Genomic DNA, 16806 nt, shown 5'->3' on the forward strand with positions numbered 1-16806 from the left:
AATTATATCCGATTTTTTTTACAAAGAATTTGAAATGAAATCTAACTTGTGTAATTATGTCATAATAAGCAGTTGATCAATATAAACAAAGTTATAGTAAACGGATTTTACTGTATTTAAAAATAATTTTCGGAGTGATGAACAAATGAATTGAATTAGACTATTCCGTAGCCCTACGTGAACAATGCGTCCGAGACATCATCCACCATAGCTTCATTCATTCCTTCTACGATTCTACTTTTGTGTCAAAGCAGTAACACCAAGTTCACTGGTTTTTGCTTTGGAGTTATTCCATTCAATAGTCAATGGTGAGTCGTATGATTAAACGTTACTACGAAACTTTGAGCATCGAACGGAAATGCGATCAGAATGGATGTTCTATAAGTGATCAGGATCGCAAGCGTGTCGTGAAAGCATTTAAGCGGAATCCGATTGCTTCGTTGGCCAAAAAGTTGAATCTTTCCAAATTTTCCGTTCATAGAACCAAGGACCGGGAGGGGCTACATACATACAAAATGCAGAAGGCTCCAAATCGTGACGAACGGAAAAATACTGTGGGAAAGTCACGGGTCCGGAAACTGTACATCCAGATGCTGACGAAGTGTTATTGTCTCATCATGGATGGTGAAACTTACGTTAAGGCGAATTTCCGGCAGCTTCCAGGGCTACTGTTCTTCACCGCCCAGAGCAAGTTTGATGTTCCGGAGGAATTAAGGAAGCAGAAACTTCCAAAGTTTTCCAAGAAATACATGATTCGGCAAGCGATCTGCTCATGTGGCAAACGGAGTGCGCCGTTAGTAACTACCGGGACTGTAAACGGGCAGATCTACCTCAAGGAGTGTCTACAGAAGCCTCTGCTTCCTCTGTTGAAGCAACACGAGGGTCCTACGAACTTCTGGTTGGATCTAGATTCGTGCCACTATTCAAAGGAAGTTCCTGGAGTGGTACGAAGGCAACGGGGTCACTTTCGTATTCAAGGACATGAACCTCCGAACGCACCGGAACTAAAGCCCATCGAAAAATACGGGGCTATTATGAAGCAGACACTACGGAAGCATTCCGAGGAGGTCGAATCTGAGGAAGATAAAGTAAAAGTAGGGTTCCGTACAAGAGAAGCTGCAACCAAATGTTGTGGTGTTGAAGTTGAATGAAATAAATATGCTAGAAGCTTACTAATGGGTCATATTTTGTTGTCTGAATGATTGAAAAGGATCGGTGAACTAGGTAATTTTCTACAGCGTTTTTTCCATGATGCAATTTGATGTGGGACACCTTTTAAATCCACCACAATGAGGGTTTATACATCCATGACTTCCGCCGCATTAAATTAGAATATGCCAACGAATTAATTTGCTTTAATTAGTACTTTACAACATTCCCTATGTGATCCTAGAAAATCGGTAGTCAATGAGGCACACATCTCACTCCTCTGCGTTCAACAAGTTAAATTTGGATAATGTTTTTTCTCCACCCACCAACCGTACCAATCTCATTACTGTCTCTGTTCCACATTATATACAGTAGCACAGCAATAACGATTCAGAATCCCGTCACATTGCAGTATAAAAGTGTCAGCTGTCTGATATCGAAGTTATCTACTTAGTCCTTCCCACCCTTGCGCACATCTTCCGATTCAGCGCTCCCAGAGAGCGGGGAACTTTTGACTTTTCCGCATCGACATTCATTTTAGCATTCAAAGCTGTTCTTTTCTCCCGCCTCAGTCAGTCAAGTTTCCGTGTCTCCTCCTTAGCGTCATATTTGTTTCCTCCAGGCGTGGGAGTACGCGTCACTGGGTCGCTCCTCGACAGGGATGGGGATTACTTTTTGCCTTCACATCGCTCTGTTTATTATATCTTCTGAACACATACCCACAGAAGCGGTGAACATCAACCAAGGCAACAACGTCTTGGAGCCCATCTAATTCATTTATTTGTCTGGTAAAATATATGGTCGATGGGGACGCTGAGAGATGAATATCTTGCGAACAATCCCGTTATTTGTTGGTAAACAATCGGCGGACAAGGTCGCCCACATTGAGGGTTATCTGATCCGTCGTCTTTCTTGTAAATTGATGCCTGCGCTCTCCAATGATATGAAAACGTTCGATAGTTACAGTTTCAACGTATTAGAACGAGAAATATATATTAAAACTTCGATAAAAAAAAAGACGGGTGGGTTATGTCGGGGACATAACCGGAGTGACGTAGGACTATACAAAGGGGACAGCTTTTGTTAAATATATATTTTAAATATATTGTTTTATTTTCTTCTCCTACGTGAATACCTACCTATCTACCTGAAAAATGGATTAGTTTACTGTTTAATCACTCGATATTCCCATCTTGTTCGGTTAAACCTTCCTGTTTAGCTTTTGCGTTTGCCACACAGCTTTCACAGTTGGAAAATTTCTTCCCATCCAGCTTGTGACATGTTGTTCAGTAAATTACATTTAATACGACGTGCCGGAGAAACACTCAGTGTCGTATTTGAGGCAATTGAAACCTGTAATTGAACATTTCCGATGACAGTGGTACAGTGTCGACTTTCAATGTGGGGTCATAATTTGGACCCCGAACTCTATGTTTACAAAAATGTCGCATTACAGATCCATCCAATTAGCTCAATGTCGAGCTAAATATAAATTACTGTACTTTCAATCTAGAAGCAATTTAAGAATTGGTGAAAATTGAATAATCGGGAAAGTCCCCAACCATCAATAAGCTCAGAACAACTGCCAAATTCACATACTCATCATATCCTGGCAAACAAATTATGAAAAAATCAATTTGTGTTTTATTATTATTTTGGATATTGTTTTAGAAAGCATTAAACTGTATTTCGTAAACTCTTTTTTGAAAGGTTTAATGGCCCTGATAAGCGCCGTGTTTTTTGGAATGGTTCCAATTTAGAAAACTTAGTACTCGTGGTTTTGAAAAAAACCATTTCGAACGCCCTCGATGCCGCCTTGTTCTGGTTTTGCCACCAAAGCAGATTGTATAAAGAACAAACTTTTTTCTTCTGCTACCTGATGCCGTTTTGCTATTGCGTTTGCCACTCGCCACTCGCTGCAACTGCCTGTTGTGTTGTCTTGATGTCCACCGAACCGAATGTGGTCTGTTCTGAATGCGGGTTTTCTTATCGTCGCGAGCAGCTTTTCCACTTCGGCGGCCGAAACTATATAACGCCGGCTAGGTGGACTGATTCACTGGTACTAACGCGCTCGGCCTAGCTACCCTTGCGTGGAACTCCAGACTAACACGGTTCGGGCGGGATTTTGCCTTTCCCTTCACTTTTCCTTCTTTGCCATATCCAACCATGGCTTGTGTTGGTTTGTTGATGTGATGTCATGCGAAACGATGTGGTGTACGGTTCAGATGAGAATGATCGTTACGGTGGTGGTGGTGGTGGTTTTGTATTATAGAGACTTTAAACTTTTTAGTTCATTCGTCTCTAGCCTTGAGAAAGGCCCTTAAAACTCTACTCTAACTCCTTCATTACACCTCCGCCCCCATTGCCTTGAGAAAGGCACTCGATCCCTAGCCATCCAGCTCGTCCAGCAACGATGTTGTCCAGTCGGTGTCCACACAAAGAATGATCGCTACGGCAGCGGAGCGGGGATTTTTAAGCTGACTGGCTGGCTCGAGAATTACGCATGTGTGAGACTGCGACCAATGTTTCGTTCATTTTTTTCTTTTTCATTTCCAATCGTGCTTCATTCTATTTCGCTGCTGCTCTGGTTGCCCGTTTTGGTCGGTACGATTTGAGGAGCACAAAATGGACCAATCAAAAATGGGCACATAGTGCATTTTGACAATGTTTGATATTTCACAGTTATTCAATTATTTATCTCAAGAAAAATGAAATGTTATTCGTTATGATAGATGCGTAGATATATTTCCTATCAATTGATGCAAAAACCTTTGCGATCTATTGAGAAATGCTCGAGTTATAAGCGTTCCAAATCTTGCATTTTTTCCTACTTGTTCAGTGCCTAGATTTTCATTTCACCCCCTATATCTTCCGGTTAGACGTAGTCCTACGTCAAAAATAAAAAAAAGATAAAAGCCCCTTTTCATTCTTAGCATAAGTCTATGTATCTCCCCAAGTAAAGGGTGTGTCACATCAAATTGCATCACGGAAAAAACGCTGTAGAAATTCGCCCAGTAGACCGATCCTTTTGAAAATTTTAGACAGTAAAATAAAAACTATTAGACAACTTTTGGCATTTTCTTTTTATTTATACTTCGAGCCCAAGCCCGTATGCTCGCACCTTCCTCTTTACCCCGCCCATAAGGTTCTGTACAACGTCAGGTTGTAGTTTTTTTTGAACAGAAATCCATTTTGTCTTGAAGTCCGCCTCCGATTTGACAACTTTTGGGTTCTTTCGGAGGGCCTGCTTCATAATCGCCCAATATTTCTCTATTGGGCGAAGCTCCGGAACGTTGGGCGGGTTCATTTCCTTTGGCACGAAGGTGAACCCGTTGGCTTCGTACCACTCCAACACGTACTTTGAATAGTGGCACGAAGCGAGATCCGGCCAGAAGATGGTCGGGCCCTCGTGCTGCTTCAATAGTGGTAGTAAGCGCTTCTGTAGGCACTCCTTAAGGTAAACCTGCCCGTTTACCGTGCCGGTCATCACGAAGGGGGCGCTCCGCTTTCCGCAAGAGCAGATCGCTTGCCACACCATGTACTTTTTGGCGAACTTGGATAGTTTCTGCTTGCAAATCTCCTCCGGAACGCTGAATTTGTCCTCTGCGGAGAAGAACAACAGACCCGGCAGCTGACGAAAGTCCGCTTTGACGTAGGTTTCGTCGTCCATTACCAGGCAATGCGGCTTCGTCAGCATTTCGGTGTACAGCTTCCGGGCTCGCGTCTTCCCCACCATGTTTTGCCTTTCGTCGCGGTTAGGAGCCTTCTGAACCTTGTATGTACGCAGGCCCTCCCGCTGCTTGGTCCGCTGGACGAATGAACTTGACAAATTCAGCTTATTGGCGACATCCCGGACCGAACTTCTCGGATCACGTCTAAACTGCTTAACTACGCGCTTGTGATCTTTTTCACTGACGGAGCATCCATTTTTGCCGTTCTTCACCTTGGTCGATGGTTAGGTTCTCGAAGTATCGTTTTAGTACTCTGCTGACCGTGGATTGGACGATTCCCAGCATCTTATGGATGTCCCGATGTGACAACTCCGGATTCTCGAAATGAGTGCGCAGGATTAATTCACGACGCTCTTTTTCGTTCGACGACATTTTTCCAAATTTACGAAAAATTTACAGTGAAGCATGGCCAACGTGATCTATACACTCTTATCTGATTATAAGCGAAAGCTGAAGATATAATTCCTAAAAATTAAATTTCTACAGCGTTTTTTCCGTGATGCAATTTGATGTTACACACCCTTTATGCAATTATTACACAAACACAAATGAACCCATCTGGGCTCTCGAAATAATCCAATTCCGCTGATATGTTGTTGATAGGGAAAACCCTCTCCTTGAACGGAATACCACCAAACAGGGAACGAACGTGTTCCACAATGCGGTTTGTCCTATCTGTCACGACCGGACATATCGCCGGAGGGCAAATGGTAGAATCAAATTTCACACTTACCGATTTCACTAAGTAGATCCCATTCGTCCTGCAGGAAGGCACCATAATGGCCCCGTTTGGCAATCGCCTGCGGACACCCGAGGTTGATATCGATAGCGTCGCAGTGGTCCTGCGCTAGCAGCGCGGCTTCCAGTAGCACCTTCGGGTCGTTTCCACAGAACTGAAAGGACGGAGAGAAGGTAAAGTAAAATATGGACCAGCGGAGTGAACCAGCAAAAGAGCGCCCAGGAGAATAAAAGCTTATTGTTATTGGTTTTGTTAAATAGGGTGCTTGAAGGACGTGCCTCCGTAACGGAAGCGGGAGTTTTCTAAATCAGAATAAAGTTTTTACAATTCTCAATTAGAGGAGATGTGTCTAAAACGCGCCTACCGGGCAATTTGGCCCGTCTGATTTTCTCGTAAACCAGCAAGAATAGAAATGCAATGGATACAAGCAATCGTGCTAGTCACTGATAGAATCCCACCATGCAAGTTTTACATTTGTAACATGCTTTAAAAAAATAAGAAAAATCATTTTCTTTGGAAGCGATTTTCGATGTAATTTTTCTACATCATTTCTATAAGGTTTTTGTTGCTTGAAACCGATTCAGAGGCGATAACTGTAGATCATATTTATTGAGTCGAGTTCCCAGTGAATATCTCAGATGAAGAAAATGGTAAGAAAGGATTCATTTCCTTCACAATTTGATATTTTCCGCATCAGCTTACCATTGGGGCAATATGCTCGCTTTCGGCCGGATAACATTCTCACGAGAGAAATAGCTTGGATGTGAGGGATGCCAGATGATTTTTTCAAATATCTTTGCATGGCACGAATAAATGTCTTTAAATATAATCATAATGAACAATAATGAATAAACCATCACGATATTTCTAAATCATGTTCAATAAATCACACAAACAATTGTTTTCACATACTTTGAAATGACCTCAGTATGTTTTCACAAAATTAAATGTCTTCAAAACGAAAACATGACTTCACATTTGGCATCTATATTATGTGCTCAGAGAGAACACGCTCACCGGAGGAACGGTTTCTGCTCTTCGCTGGTGGGCATGAAGGGAATATATTGATGGAATCTTTCATTCATACAAGCTGTTCTCTGAGCTTTATAGTATCTGAGAGAAACAACTCATGGGCATATTACACTTCTGCTGAGCCATTTAACACCGTATATTTGGAAATTTAGAATTTAGGCGCCTTACAAAATAAAATTCGTAGCACTTTTGTTATTCAGTATCTAAAGTACAGAACGATTACAGATGACTGAGGTTAATTAATCTACATACTGACGTAGTTGTTATCTTAAATTTTAAGAGCACGGTCAAGATAAATCCATTCTCGCTTGAGGGGTGCGTATTACACACTTCTCCTATATGTTGGATGCCAGATATGATTTCCTTCGTGATAGGAAACAAATCGCAAAAGAAATAAGAGCAACAGAAGTTGCCGCAAAAAAGTGAAAGAAGTATAATTTTTATTATACAGTGCCCCCAAACCAAATCACCAGCTGTATGAAAAGTATTGTATAGGGTACTAAATAAAACATTTTGGCAGTAGTACCATATATTTGAGTCCTTATATGGTACACCGTAGGATCTATCCCACAAATGCATCTTTTCGTTTTTCTCACGCCATTCTCAATAGCTTTGAGATAAAAATAAGAAAAAAATACTGAAAGTACATCTAACTAAGGTGTATCGATGAATATCTTCAAACAAGTTTTTCATCAAAAATTCTAATTATAAAAAAAATTATATTCGCGGTACAAAAAAAAATCATATATTTTCTGGCACTTCGAAATTTTTGAAAAAAACATAACTTTGAGACCTACTTCTGCTCTAATTTTTATTTAAATGCGTTCGTATGTGTCTTCTTTTCTACATGTGAGTAATTTTTTCCTGAATTTTCAAGCGCATTGCGATTTTTATTATTATTTTCATGAAATCGTGGTTTTCAATTGTAAGATTAAAATTTAAAAAAATAATAATTTGAATTTAAGTGTTCTTCTCATTAATCCGAATGATCTTTCCACAAGGACTTTTTTGACGTAGAACTACGTCTTTTAGGAAGGGTGCCAAATCAGCTGCCATACAAATGAAACACAAATTTTTGCATTTCTCGAGAATTAACAAAGCAAATTAAATCAAATTAGGCATATGGAAACTTTAGGGTGCAATAAATCTTTCTATGGTGGTTGGATACCCCTACCCCCTCTCTTAGGGGGGCTGCCATACAAATGAAACACAAATTTCTGCATTACCTGAGAATTAATTAAGCAAATGAAACCAAATTAGGCATATGGAGGTTTAATGGTGCAATAAATGTTTCTATGGTGGTTAGACTCTTCACCCCCCTCTCTAAGGGGGTCTGCCATACAAATGAAACACAATATTCAGCATTACTCGAGGATTAATCAAGCAAATAAAACCAAATTTGGCATATGGAGGTTTAAGAGTGCAGTAAACGATTCTATGGTGGTTAGATACAGGGTGGGCCATTTAAAGTGGAAGGATTTGTTTTTGCAATAGCAAAGTAAAGAAGTGGAATTTTAAATATTTTTTTTTGAAATTCATTTATTTTGGTCCAAGGAGATTTGTTCTAACTACTTTTTGATTATGATATCTCGTAATGACCGCCTCTGGCCTTGACCGCAAAATGTGCCCTTTTTTCGGCATTTTCCATCACTTTGCCCAATGTTTCGGCCGATATGGCAGCAATTTCTTGTCGGATATTGTCTTTCAGCGCAGCCAGGGTCCTTGGTTTACCAGTGTATACCTTGGATTTTAAATATCCCCATAAAAAAAAGTCAGGAGGCGTCAAATCAGGTGATCTCGGTGGCCAGTCATAATCGCCGTTTTTCGATATTAATCTTCCGGGGAACATTTCGCGCAATAACTTGGTCGTGGCAGCCGCTGTATGGCATGTAGCGCCGTCCTGTTGGAACCAGTAATTGTCCAATTCATTTTCACGAACAAATGGCAATAAAAAGATGCCTAACTCTTGCGAACGATGGCGACCTGATGTCGATGGAGTCTCTGCAACACTGACTCGAACGGCATCAATATTCTCGTCGAAACGTCTTGGTCGTTGTCTGGGCAGATGACTGGCATTACCAACACTACCAGACGATATAAATTTGGCATATAATCGACGTATAGTGTTGTCTCCAGGCGATGTTTTAACTTTATTTTTATTTTTCCACGCACGTTTGGTTAACACAATTGAGAAGTTATTTTGAATGTACAGCTGAACAATTTCAGCGCGTTGTTTAGGTGTGTATTGTTCCATGGTTAAAATTGTACTGAAATGACGCTTCCAACGCGGTATGACATTTGTTAATCTGACATCTCTGTCAAAAGTTATGGGTTTGCCTGATGCTTCCACTTTAAATGGCCCACCCTGTAGTACTGGGTCTCTAAATTTAAAATAAATGAAAAATGCCTAAAGGCCAAAAATATGTTTTATTTCGTGCAATCCTCTTGAAAATTCAAGAAAAAATAACGCTGCATGTGCAAATAACCCATACGAACGCATTTAAATAAAAATTAGAGCAAAATTGGGTCTCAAAGTAATTTTTTTCTCCAAAATTTCGAAATGCCTGAAAATAAATACAATTTTTTTGTACCACGAAAATTATGAAAAAATCACATATACCTATACAGCGCGGGCTCGATTATATACAGGCTTCGATTTCATTTCATTGTATATAATCGAATTCTGTATATAATCGAGTCAATAAAAATATTTTATTATTCGTTTTTATGCATATATTTTTTATTCGTTCAAAATAGAAGAAGAATTTAATCTTTGATTCATCCCCTAGTCCTAAATACTCTAGCTCTACACTAAAAAGTACGCTGCGTAAGCCAATTCTGTTGCTTTCATTTGAAAGATGAGAAAATTAAGTTCAGGATATAGTGGTGGAACATCTAAATTAGTAGATTTAAATAATTTTTTGGAAGTGAAAATTTCAAAGTTGATAATTTTTAATGTGTAATTATTGATTTTATCCCAAAAATTTATATTGAACTTGATTGTTTATAACAATCAAATCAAAGCTCTAAAATTGCTCTACAATTTGTTCTTTGACACCCATCGTCTATCTTTCCTAATTTCGCTGCAATATCGATATAAACAATTCCTGGTGCAATTCAAGCAAAATCTTCAAAAATCACGATTTTTACCCCACTGTACATATATTATTCACCCCAATTCCACCTTAACGTTCAAAGGATACATTTTTTCTCGAAATAAGTCAGATTCGAAATGTAAAAAAAATAGTTTTTTCAAACTGTATATAATGGGTGTTAAATAAAAAATGAGAATTTTTTCAATCACATATAAAAAAAAAATATTTTTTTTTCATCGATTTCAGTATTTTTATTAATAACATAATGTATTTTCTTCAAAAAAATGTCAGTGAATGTTTGAGTAAGGGCCGTGGTCTGCTGTTCGACGCAACTTTGTCGCGATGCTCTCACAAGAACGTTGTACGGCACTTACGTCCATTTTCCGGATACAATTCCGGATTCTTGTAGTCAGTTGCTTCGTGTCCTTGGCCCTCCAATTGTTTTTATACACTAAGGCACTGAGTGAGCCAAAGAAATCCTCTATTGGGCGGCACTGGGGCAAGTTTGTTGGGTTACGACCTTTCGGCACGAACGGTATCTTTTTCTCCTCAAGATACGCCAGCGTCTTCTTGGCGTAATGGGAAGACGCCTTGTCCGGCCAGAAGACGTACTTCCCATCCGCGTGGTGCTCGTTCAGGAACGGCAGCAGGATTTTATCGAGGCACTCTTCTCGATAGGTTTGTTGGTTGATTGCCAGACCGCTCGGCTTAAACCAAGGCTTTGAAATGCCCCGGTCGGAAATGGCGATGTACAACATAACCTTTTTTTAAACTTGTGCTTGAACTTGTATTTCACTTCAGGCGGTGTGGATGACTTGTCGCTGGAGTAGTAATTATCATTTCCTGGAATATGCGTTTTGGACAGCGGAAAATAGCTTTCGTCGTCCAGAACGAAAGACGTCCCGCGGTATTTTTTGGTCATCCACCGACACTGTGATTTAACCGTCTCAATCTGCTCCTCCGTGTACTCCGGCGACCTCGTCTTCTTCCTGCAGACGATTCCTTCCATCTTGAGGGTCCGGTGGATCAATACGCCAGCCATATTTCCGACCGGCGTCACGCAGGCTGGTTGCGTCCTTGTTGTCAAACAGCTTCTTTAACGATGTTTTCCTCTGCTTCGTCATTATCGTCACCGGACGACCACTTCCGACCTTCCGCTCTACGTTCAGGGAACCCAGGATACGATATACCGTACTGACAGGTACATTTTCTTCCTTAAAATGTGCCACCGTGAACTTTTTTCCTTGCTGGAAATGCGTTTCGTAGAACCGTACAATGCGTTCGCGGAGCACGTGCTGTTTCGACGCCATCTTTGCTTTGACTAAATTCAAACTAGCAAAACCAAACACGCCTACTGTTTCTAGGGAGCCCAAAGAGCAATTTTCTTGGAGAAAGAAAATATTACGCTCTTTATTTGTGTTACTGAAAGGTATTGAAAAAATTCTCATTTTTTATTTAACACCCGTTAATCGAGACCAAAATTGTATATAATCGAATCACATATAATCGAGTCCGACCTGTAATAGACGTAGGAAGAAATTTAAATACAAACTAGAGTAGTACTGAATCTCAAAATAAAAAAAAAATAAGTTCAATATCAAATTAAAATAAAAATTAATTTAATTTTTTTTATTATTTGATTTTTTGATGGAAAAATTGTTTGAAAATATTGATCGATACACCTTAGCAAGATGTACTTTCAGTATTGTTTTTTCATATTTTTGTCTCAAAGCTATTGAGAATGGCGTGAAGAAGACGAAAAGGTGCATTTTTCACCATAGATCCTATGTTGTACCATATAAGAACTCAAATGTATGGTACTACTGTTAAAATTTCATATTTAGTACCCTGTACAATATATTTCATACAGCTGGTGATTTGGTTTGGGGACACTTTTTACTCCCGTACCAAGCCAGGCCCTTTTTTTTCCAATTCATTTATTTGTAAGGCTCAATCGCATAAGCTTTGCGGAGCCGCTAATTCAAGGTTTGTTTATACAAAGTTTCAACTAATTGCTATGTTTAGTAGGATTCGACCGAATACTCGCGGTTTACTCGAGGTTAAAAGGGCAACATTTTTGTGGGACGGGTCAGGTTAGGGATATGGATATGAGGTATCGTTGTCTCAACCGATAGTTGCCAGGCCCTTTGGAAATATAAAAAAAAATTGTTTTGTACCGCGCAACACTGAAAAAGCCGTAGGAACACATTTAAATATGAATTAGAGTAGTTCTGAATCTCTAAATCCTGAAATTTTTTTTTCAAAATTTCAATATTTTTTAGTATCTCAATTTTTGATGAAATTTTTTTTGATAATTTTTCTTGATACACCGTAGTGAGATGCACAATCAGTATTTTTTTTTTCAAATTTCTATCTCGAAGCTTTTGAGGATGGCGTGAATTAAACGAAAAAGTACGTTTTTCACTATAGATCCTATGTTAAACCACATAGGGGTACAAAAATACCGCCAAAATTTCTTATTTAAAATCCTATACAATATCTGCCATACAGCTTGTGATTTGGTTTGGGGGCACTTTTTACTCCCTTACCCGGCCGGGCCCTTTACTGTTGTAAATAACTGAATAATAAAAACCCTGACATTATCTGGAATAGAGGCTTCATTTTAACATCATTTATAGGTATCGATAAAGCCTATAATTTTGAGAACTTGTCAACTTTTGTCCAGCCTTTTTTGATATTGTAGTTCTGTAGATATTGCAGTTGTTGTTCTAACATGTTAAGAATGAAACTCGATTTCGGTCATATGACCACCACGAGCCCCTTTACAGCGATCGATTACCTCAGAGCTCCTCTAAAAGTGCTGGCTTGTTGGCATAGACTAGTGAGTTGACATACCCTTATAAAGAAAAATCCAATGGCGTCAAATCGCTTGAACGAGACGGCCAATTGACAGGTCCATTTCTCGAAATAACACGTTCACCAAATTTACTTTTCAAAAAAAAGTTTATGTAGTTGTTTTAACTATTTTGTTTGCTGTTTTCATGTTATGTGGTAAAAAATGGTAAGAATCTACTATAAATGAAAGGACAAATGATCTTTTATGCAGAAATCTTCATTAAAATATTTTAGTACACTGGAGTCGCTTTTTACGCGGGGATACGTGTCGTGTAAACAAAAACCGCGTAAATTCCAAAATCCATGTAAAAAAACCGCGTAAATTCCGAAATCCGCGTAAAAATAAAGCGGGAAAATTTCAAAATCCGTAAAAAAATCTAACAAACAGTGAATTATAAATTAAAAATGCGACCCATATTCTAACAATTGATTAACTGTTTTTTTTGAATGTTGCAATCATGATATCTGTATATTTTTTTATTTCTCAGCTACTAATCAGTGATACAATACACAGTTACTCCGTGAAAAGTCACATCAACAAGCATTTTGTACGCGGTTGATATGTGCTGCGTAAAAAAACCGCGTAAATGTTACAATCCGCATAAAAGAACCGCGTGAATTCCGAAATCCGCGTAAAAAACCTTGTAAATTGTGAAATCCGCGTAAAAATAAACCGCGTAAATTCCAAAAACCGCTTAAAAAAAGCCGCGTAAAATAAAACCGCGTATAAAAAAACCGCGTAAAAAGCGACCTCAGTATATTTAGTATTTCAGTAGTGTTCGGAATTTGAGTCAATTTTCGACGCATGATTCAAATGCCGAACAGTAGATACACTTTTTTCGGGCGAATGCAGCAATAGTTCACAAATTGGGATACAAGGACAGTTCAATTACATATACAAATTACAAGATACAAGGACATCGTGCTCCCGTGGCCGAGTGGTTAGCGTCAAAACCTAACATGCCGGGGGTTCGGGTTCGATTCCCGTTCTGGTCGGGGAAATTTTTCTTCAAAGAAATTTCCTCTGACTTGCACTGTGGTCACGCGTATTCTAGAGCTTGCCACTCAGAATACATTCAAGGCGTGTTATTTGGCATAGAAATCTCAACTAAGTACTAATGAAAATTACGCAAGTAATACTACGTTGAGACGGCGGAGTTCCTCTAGGAACGTTAGTGCCATATAAGAAGAAGAAGAAGACAGTTCAATTCTGGAGCAACAATATAAAAAGACCTAACACCACTTGTAAACAAATGTTTGTAAGAGAGAGCGAGAGTAAAAATTATTGTTTTGATCAGTTCAGCGTATTAGTCTCCTCTGTTCTATCCAGTATATCGGACCTCACGAAGGATTCTGGTCACTTGTTTCGAGAATATAAAAAATTAAAATGGAAAAATTTTTCATGAAATTTGCATTTTTGTTGAATGTGTATTGGTAAATCAATTTTACTGTAGCTAAAAAAAGCTTTTTTATATCCAAAAATCAAATTAATTTCGCGAAATAGTACCTATCATTTTAATTAATGAGACACTGTTTAATGGCCAACAAAGCTTAATTGCTCGAAATTTAAGACAAAACGGTATTTTTAGGTGTTATTGGTATCTATTTAAATGAAAGGAGGTAATTGAATGAAAAAACTTCTTAAAATATTTCTTCTTCATCTTCATTCAGTTTTATTCGCCATCCACAGCGCGAGTATAGGAGGGTTCATAATTAATAAAAAAATACAGTAGAAACCCGATCATCCGTGGAATAGTCTGGCAAAGTCAGTGCGGATAACGAAAATCGCGGATAACGCAATGAAGTACTAAAAATGAGGTTCTAACACGAAAAAACAAACTTTAGCATGAATGCTATGCTTTATCAATACGTAAATCATTAGTGTATCCATTTAGGCGTCGTGCACAAATTACGTAACTCGATAAGGGGGGGGGGGGAGGTGGGTTGGAGCGAGGTTGCGTTACTTTCTGTGTATTAGAGATAGGAACTTGCGTTACGTAGGGGGTGGAGGGGGTCCAAAATCCGGATTTTTAGCGTTACGTAATTTGTGCACGATACCTTATAAGCTCTTCTTCTTCTTTCTTTGTTTTTAAGAGGCTTTAAACTTTGCAGTTCATTCGCCTCTATATAAGCTCTTGTACACCAGTGTTCAGATAACGTGAAAGTTAACACCAAAACAAAATAGCAAGAGCCTACCACTCACTGGATAATTTCGAGAAGACCACGAGGATTACTAGGAAACTCGCTTCCGCGGATAATCCGATCACGGAAGGAAGGAAGGAAGGTATTGAATTAGAGAGACTTTAAACTCTGAGAGTTCATTCGTCTCTTACCCGATCACGGTTCATCCGCTCGCGGATAATCGAGGTTTCACTGCATTGCGCTTTTTTCTGTGTGGCAGAGTTTTTCCAGCCTACTTATGACATTAAGTTTTTTTTTATTTGCGCTTGTTTCTGTGGCTCTTAGCATTTCTTCGCACGAGCATAATCATCATAAAGCAAACTTCGTTGCCCCATCAGAAGCATGGCTAAATACTTCTCGAAACAGCGAAACCCACCTGTATGATGAGCGGCCGGTCCTCCGGACAGGTTTGCAGTGAATCTTTGCGATACTTGGGATCCCTGGTGAAACAGCTGCTGTGGAACATTGGCGAGTAGCAAAGTTGTGCACCGTGTCGTCGGCTCAGTAGGCGCCAAGCAAGTTCGCTGGCGTCAACCATTGGTGCCACCTAGAATAGGCAGGTGGATTTATTGATCCTACGTGTCTCTGTTAACCATGGGGGGAACCCGAAACCCTTTTTCTCTTACCACATATTTTGGTGAACCTATACTCTCGTAGAATTCAAAACCCGACAGCTTGGGCCTCGGCTTATTGCTATCATTTGTCACCGCTGAAAGTAGTGTTCCACTATCACCTGATGACACGGAGGAAGACGGAAGCGATGACACTTCGGGGATTTGGTGGGCGCTTGTGACTATGCTATCGCTATTGGTTTCCATCGTGGAGGGTGATGTTGGTGGTGGTGGAAAAGTTGTTTGATGTTCCTGGGACTGCCGATTGAAATTGTCCTCGTTGTTGTTAGTAACCATAATCTGTTGCCCCTTTGGGATGCGTCTATTTTCTTTCTACGTGAAACACGTAGTTCATTCAGGGCTTACGGTTTGCCGTTTCCAGGAAGCGTTTGTGGCTCTGCCCTTGTCAATGTTTACTTCCCCAATACGAAGTACAGAAGATGTTGCCTTCCGTGGGGAGATGTGGTTTTTTCTGCAAAATAAAAAAAAACAATAAGTGAACAGACGTAAAATGGGTGTAATAAGAAACTAAAACAGACCGCATACGATTCTAACGAAATCAATTCAAAGCGTAAAATCAAGATTTCAAAATTCAAACATTGAAGTACCGTACCGTAGGGGTGAGAATGGGTTAAAAAAGGTAGTTTTCGAGCTTTTTGTTGCATATTTATCGTGAACATTGTTTAGGATGTGATGCATTGGAAGTAGTAAAAATATGTCTCCTATTAAACGGCTCACAGCTTTCAAAAATACTCGCAATATTTGTCAAGATATTACTAATAGTAACTTTTTCCATTTTTGACCCATTCTCACCGTCATCGACGGTACTGCACAAAAAACCGCACAAGAACAGAAAATCGCACAAAAAAGATGCACAAAAAACGCACAAAAACAGGTTTTCCTGTAATCGAATAACTTGATGTAAAAATTTTCACTCGAAGTTCAACGTTTCAAAACTGCCTTCGAGCCTTCTTATCCGCTAGAGAACAGTTTGGGTCCCAAACTCGAGTGTCGCCACCAGTCGTCGACATTATACATTTGTCAGTGCGGATGGGAACTGACAAAACATTATTTCTAGAGATGTCCAATTTATCGATTAATTGCAGCAAAAAGGCAATTGACGCGAACGAATAATTTGCATTATTTGATCTGTCTGAAATTCAGAGCAAAACATTTTATGGCAAATCAGCATGTTTGAAAAATAAGTATAAATAAGAAATCAGAGGCGAACCAGCCCAGGAGGCTTAAAGCCTCTCAAATAAAGAATAAAAAAATATATATAAATAAGAAACTGTCAACTTTCAGTAATCAGATACGTAATTTAGAAACGCATATAACCCTTCCTCTGAAATGGCACCAAGGTTTCTAAAGAAACTACGCCTAAATTATTTTAATTGATTAAATTTTGTTCA

General features: G+C 39.3%; 1 protein-coding gene across 2 annotated transcripts in view; it reads right to left on the minus strand.

Annotated features, from left to right (window-relative positions):
• The window catches only part of LOC129776503 (tRNA-dihydrouridine(16/17) synthase [NAD(P)(+)]-like), a 258069-nt gene that overhangs the window by 12565 nt on the left and 228698 nt on the right, over positions 1-16806 (minus strand). For both annotated transcript variants that reach the window (XM_055782183.1, XM_055782184.1), the window contains exons 4-6: positions 15410-15866; positions 15160-15330; positions 5614-5773 (exon numbers count right to left, since the gene is read on the minus strand). In XM_055782183.1, coding sequence (XP_055638158.1) covers positions 5614-5773; positions 15160-15330; positions 15410-15691 — 613 coding nt within the window. In that variant the 5' untranslated portion in view covers positions 15692-15866. The remainder of the gene's footprint in view (positions 1-5613; positions 5774-15159; positions 15331-15409; positions 15867-16806) is intronic.

This window comes from Toxorhynchites rutilus, chromosome 3 (assembly GCF_029784135.1).
Source record: "Toxorhynchites rutilus septentrionalis strain SRP chromosome 3, ASM2978413v1, whole genome shotgun sequence".
Lineage (NCBI taxonomy): Eukaryota > Metazoa > Arthropoda > Insecta > Diptera > Culicidae > Toxorhynchites > Toxorhynchites rutilus.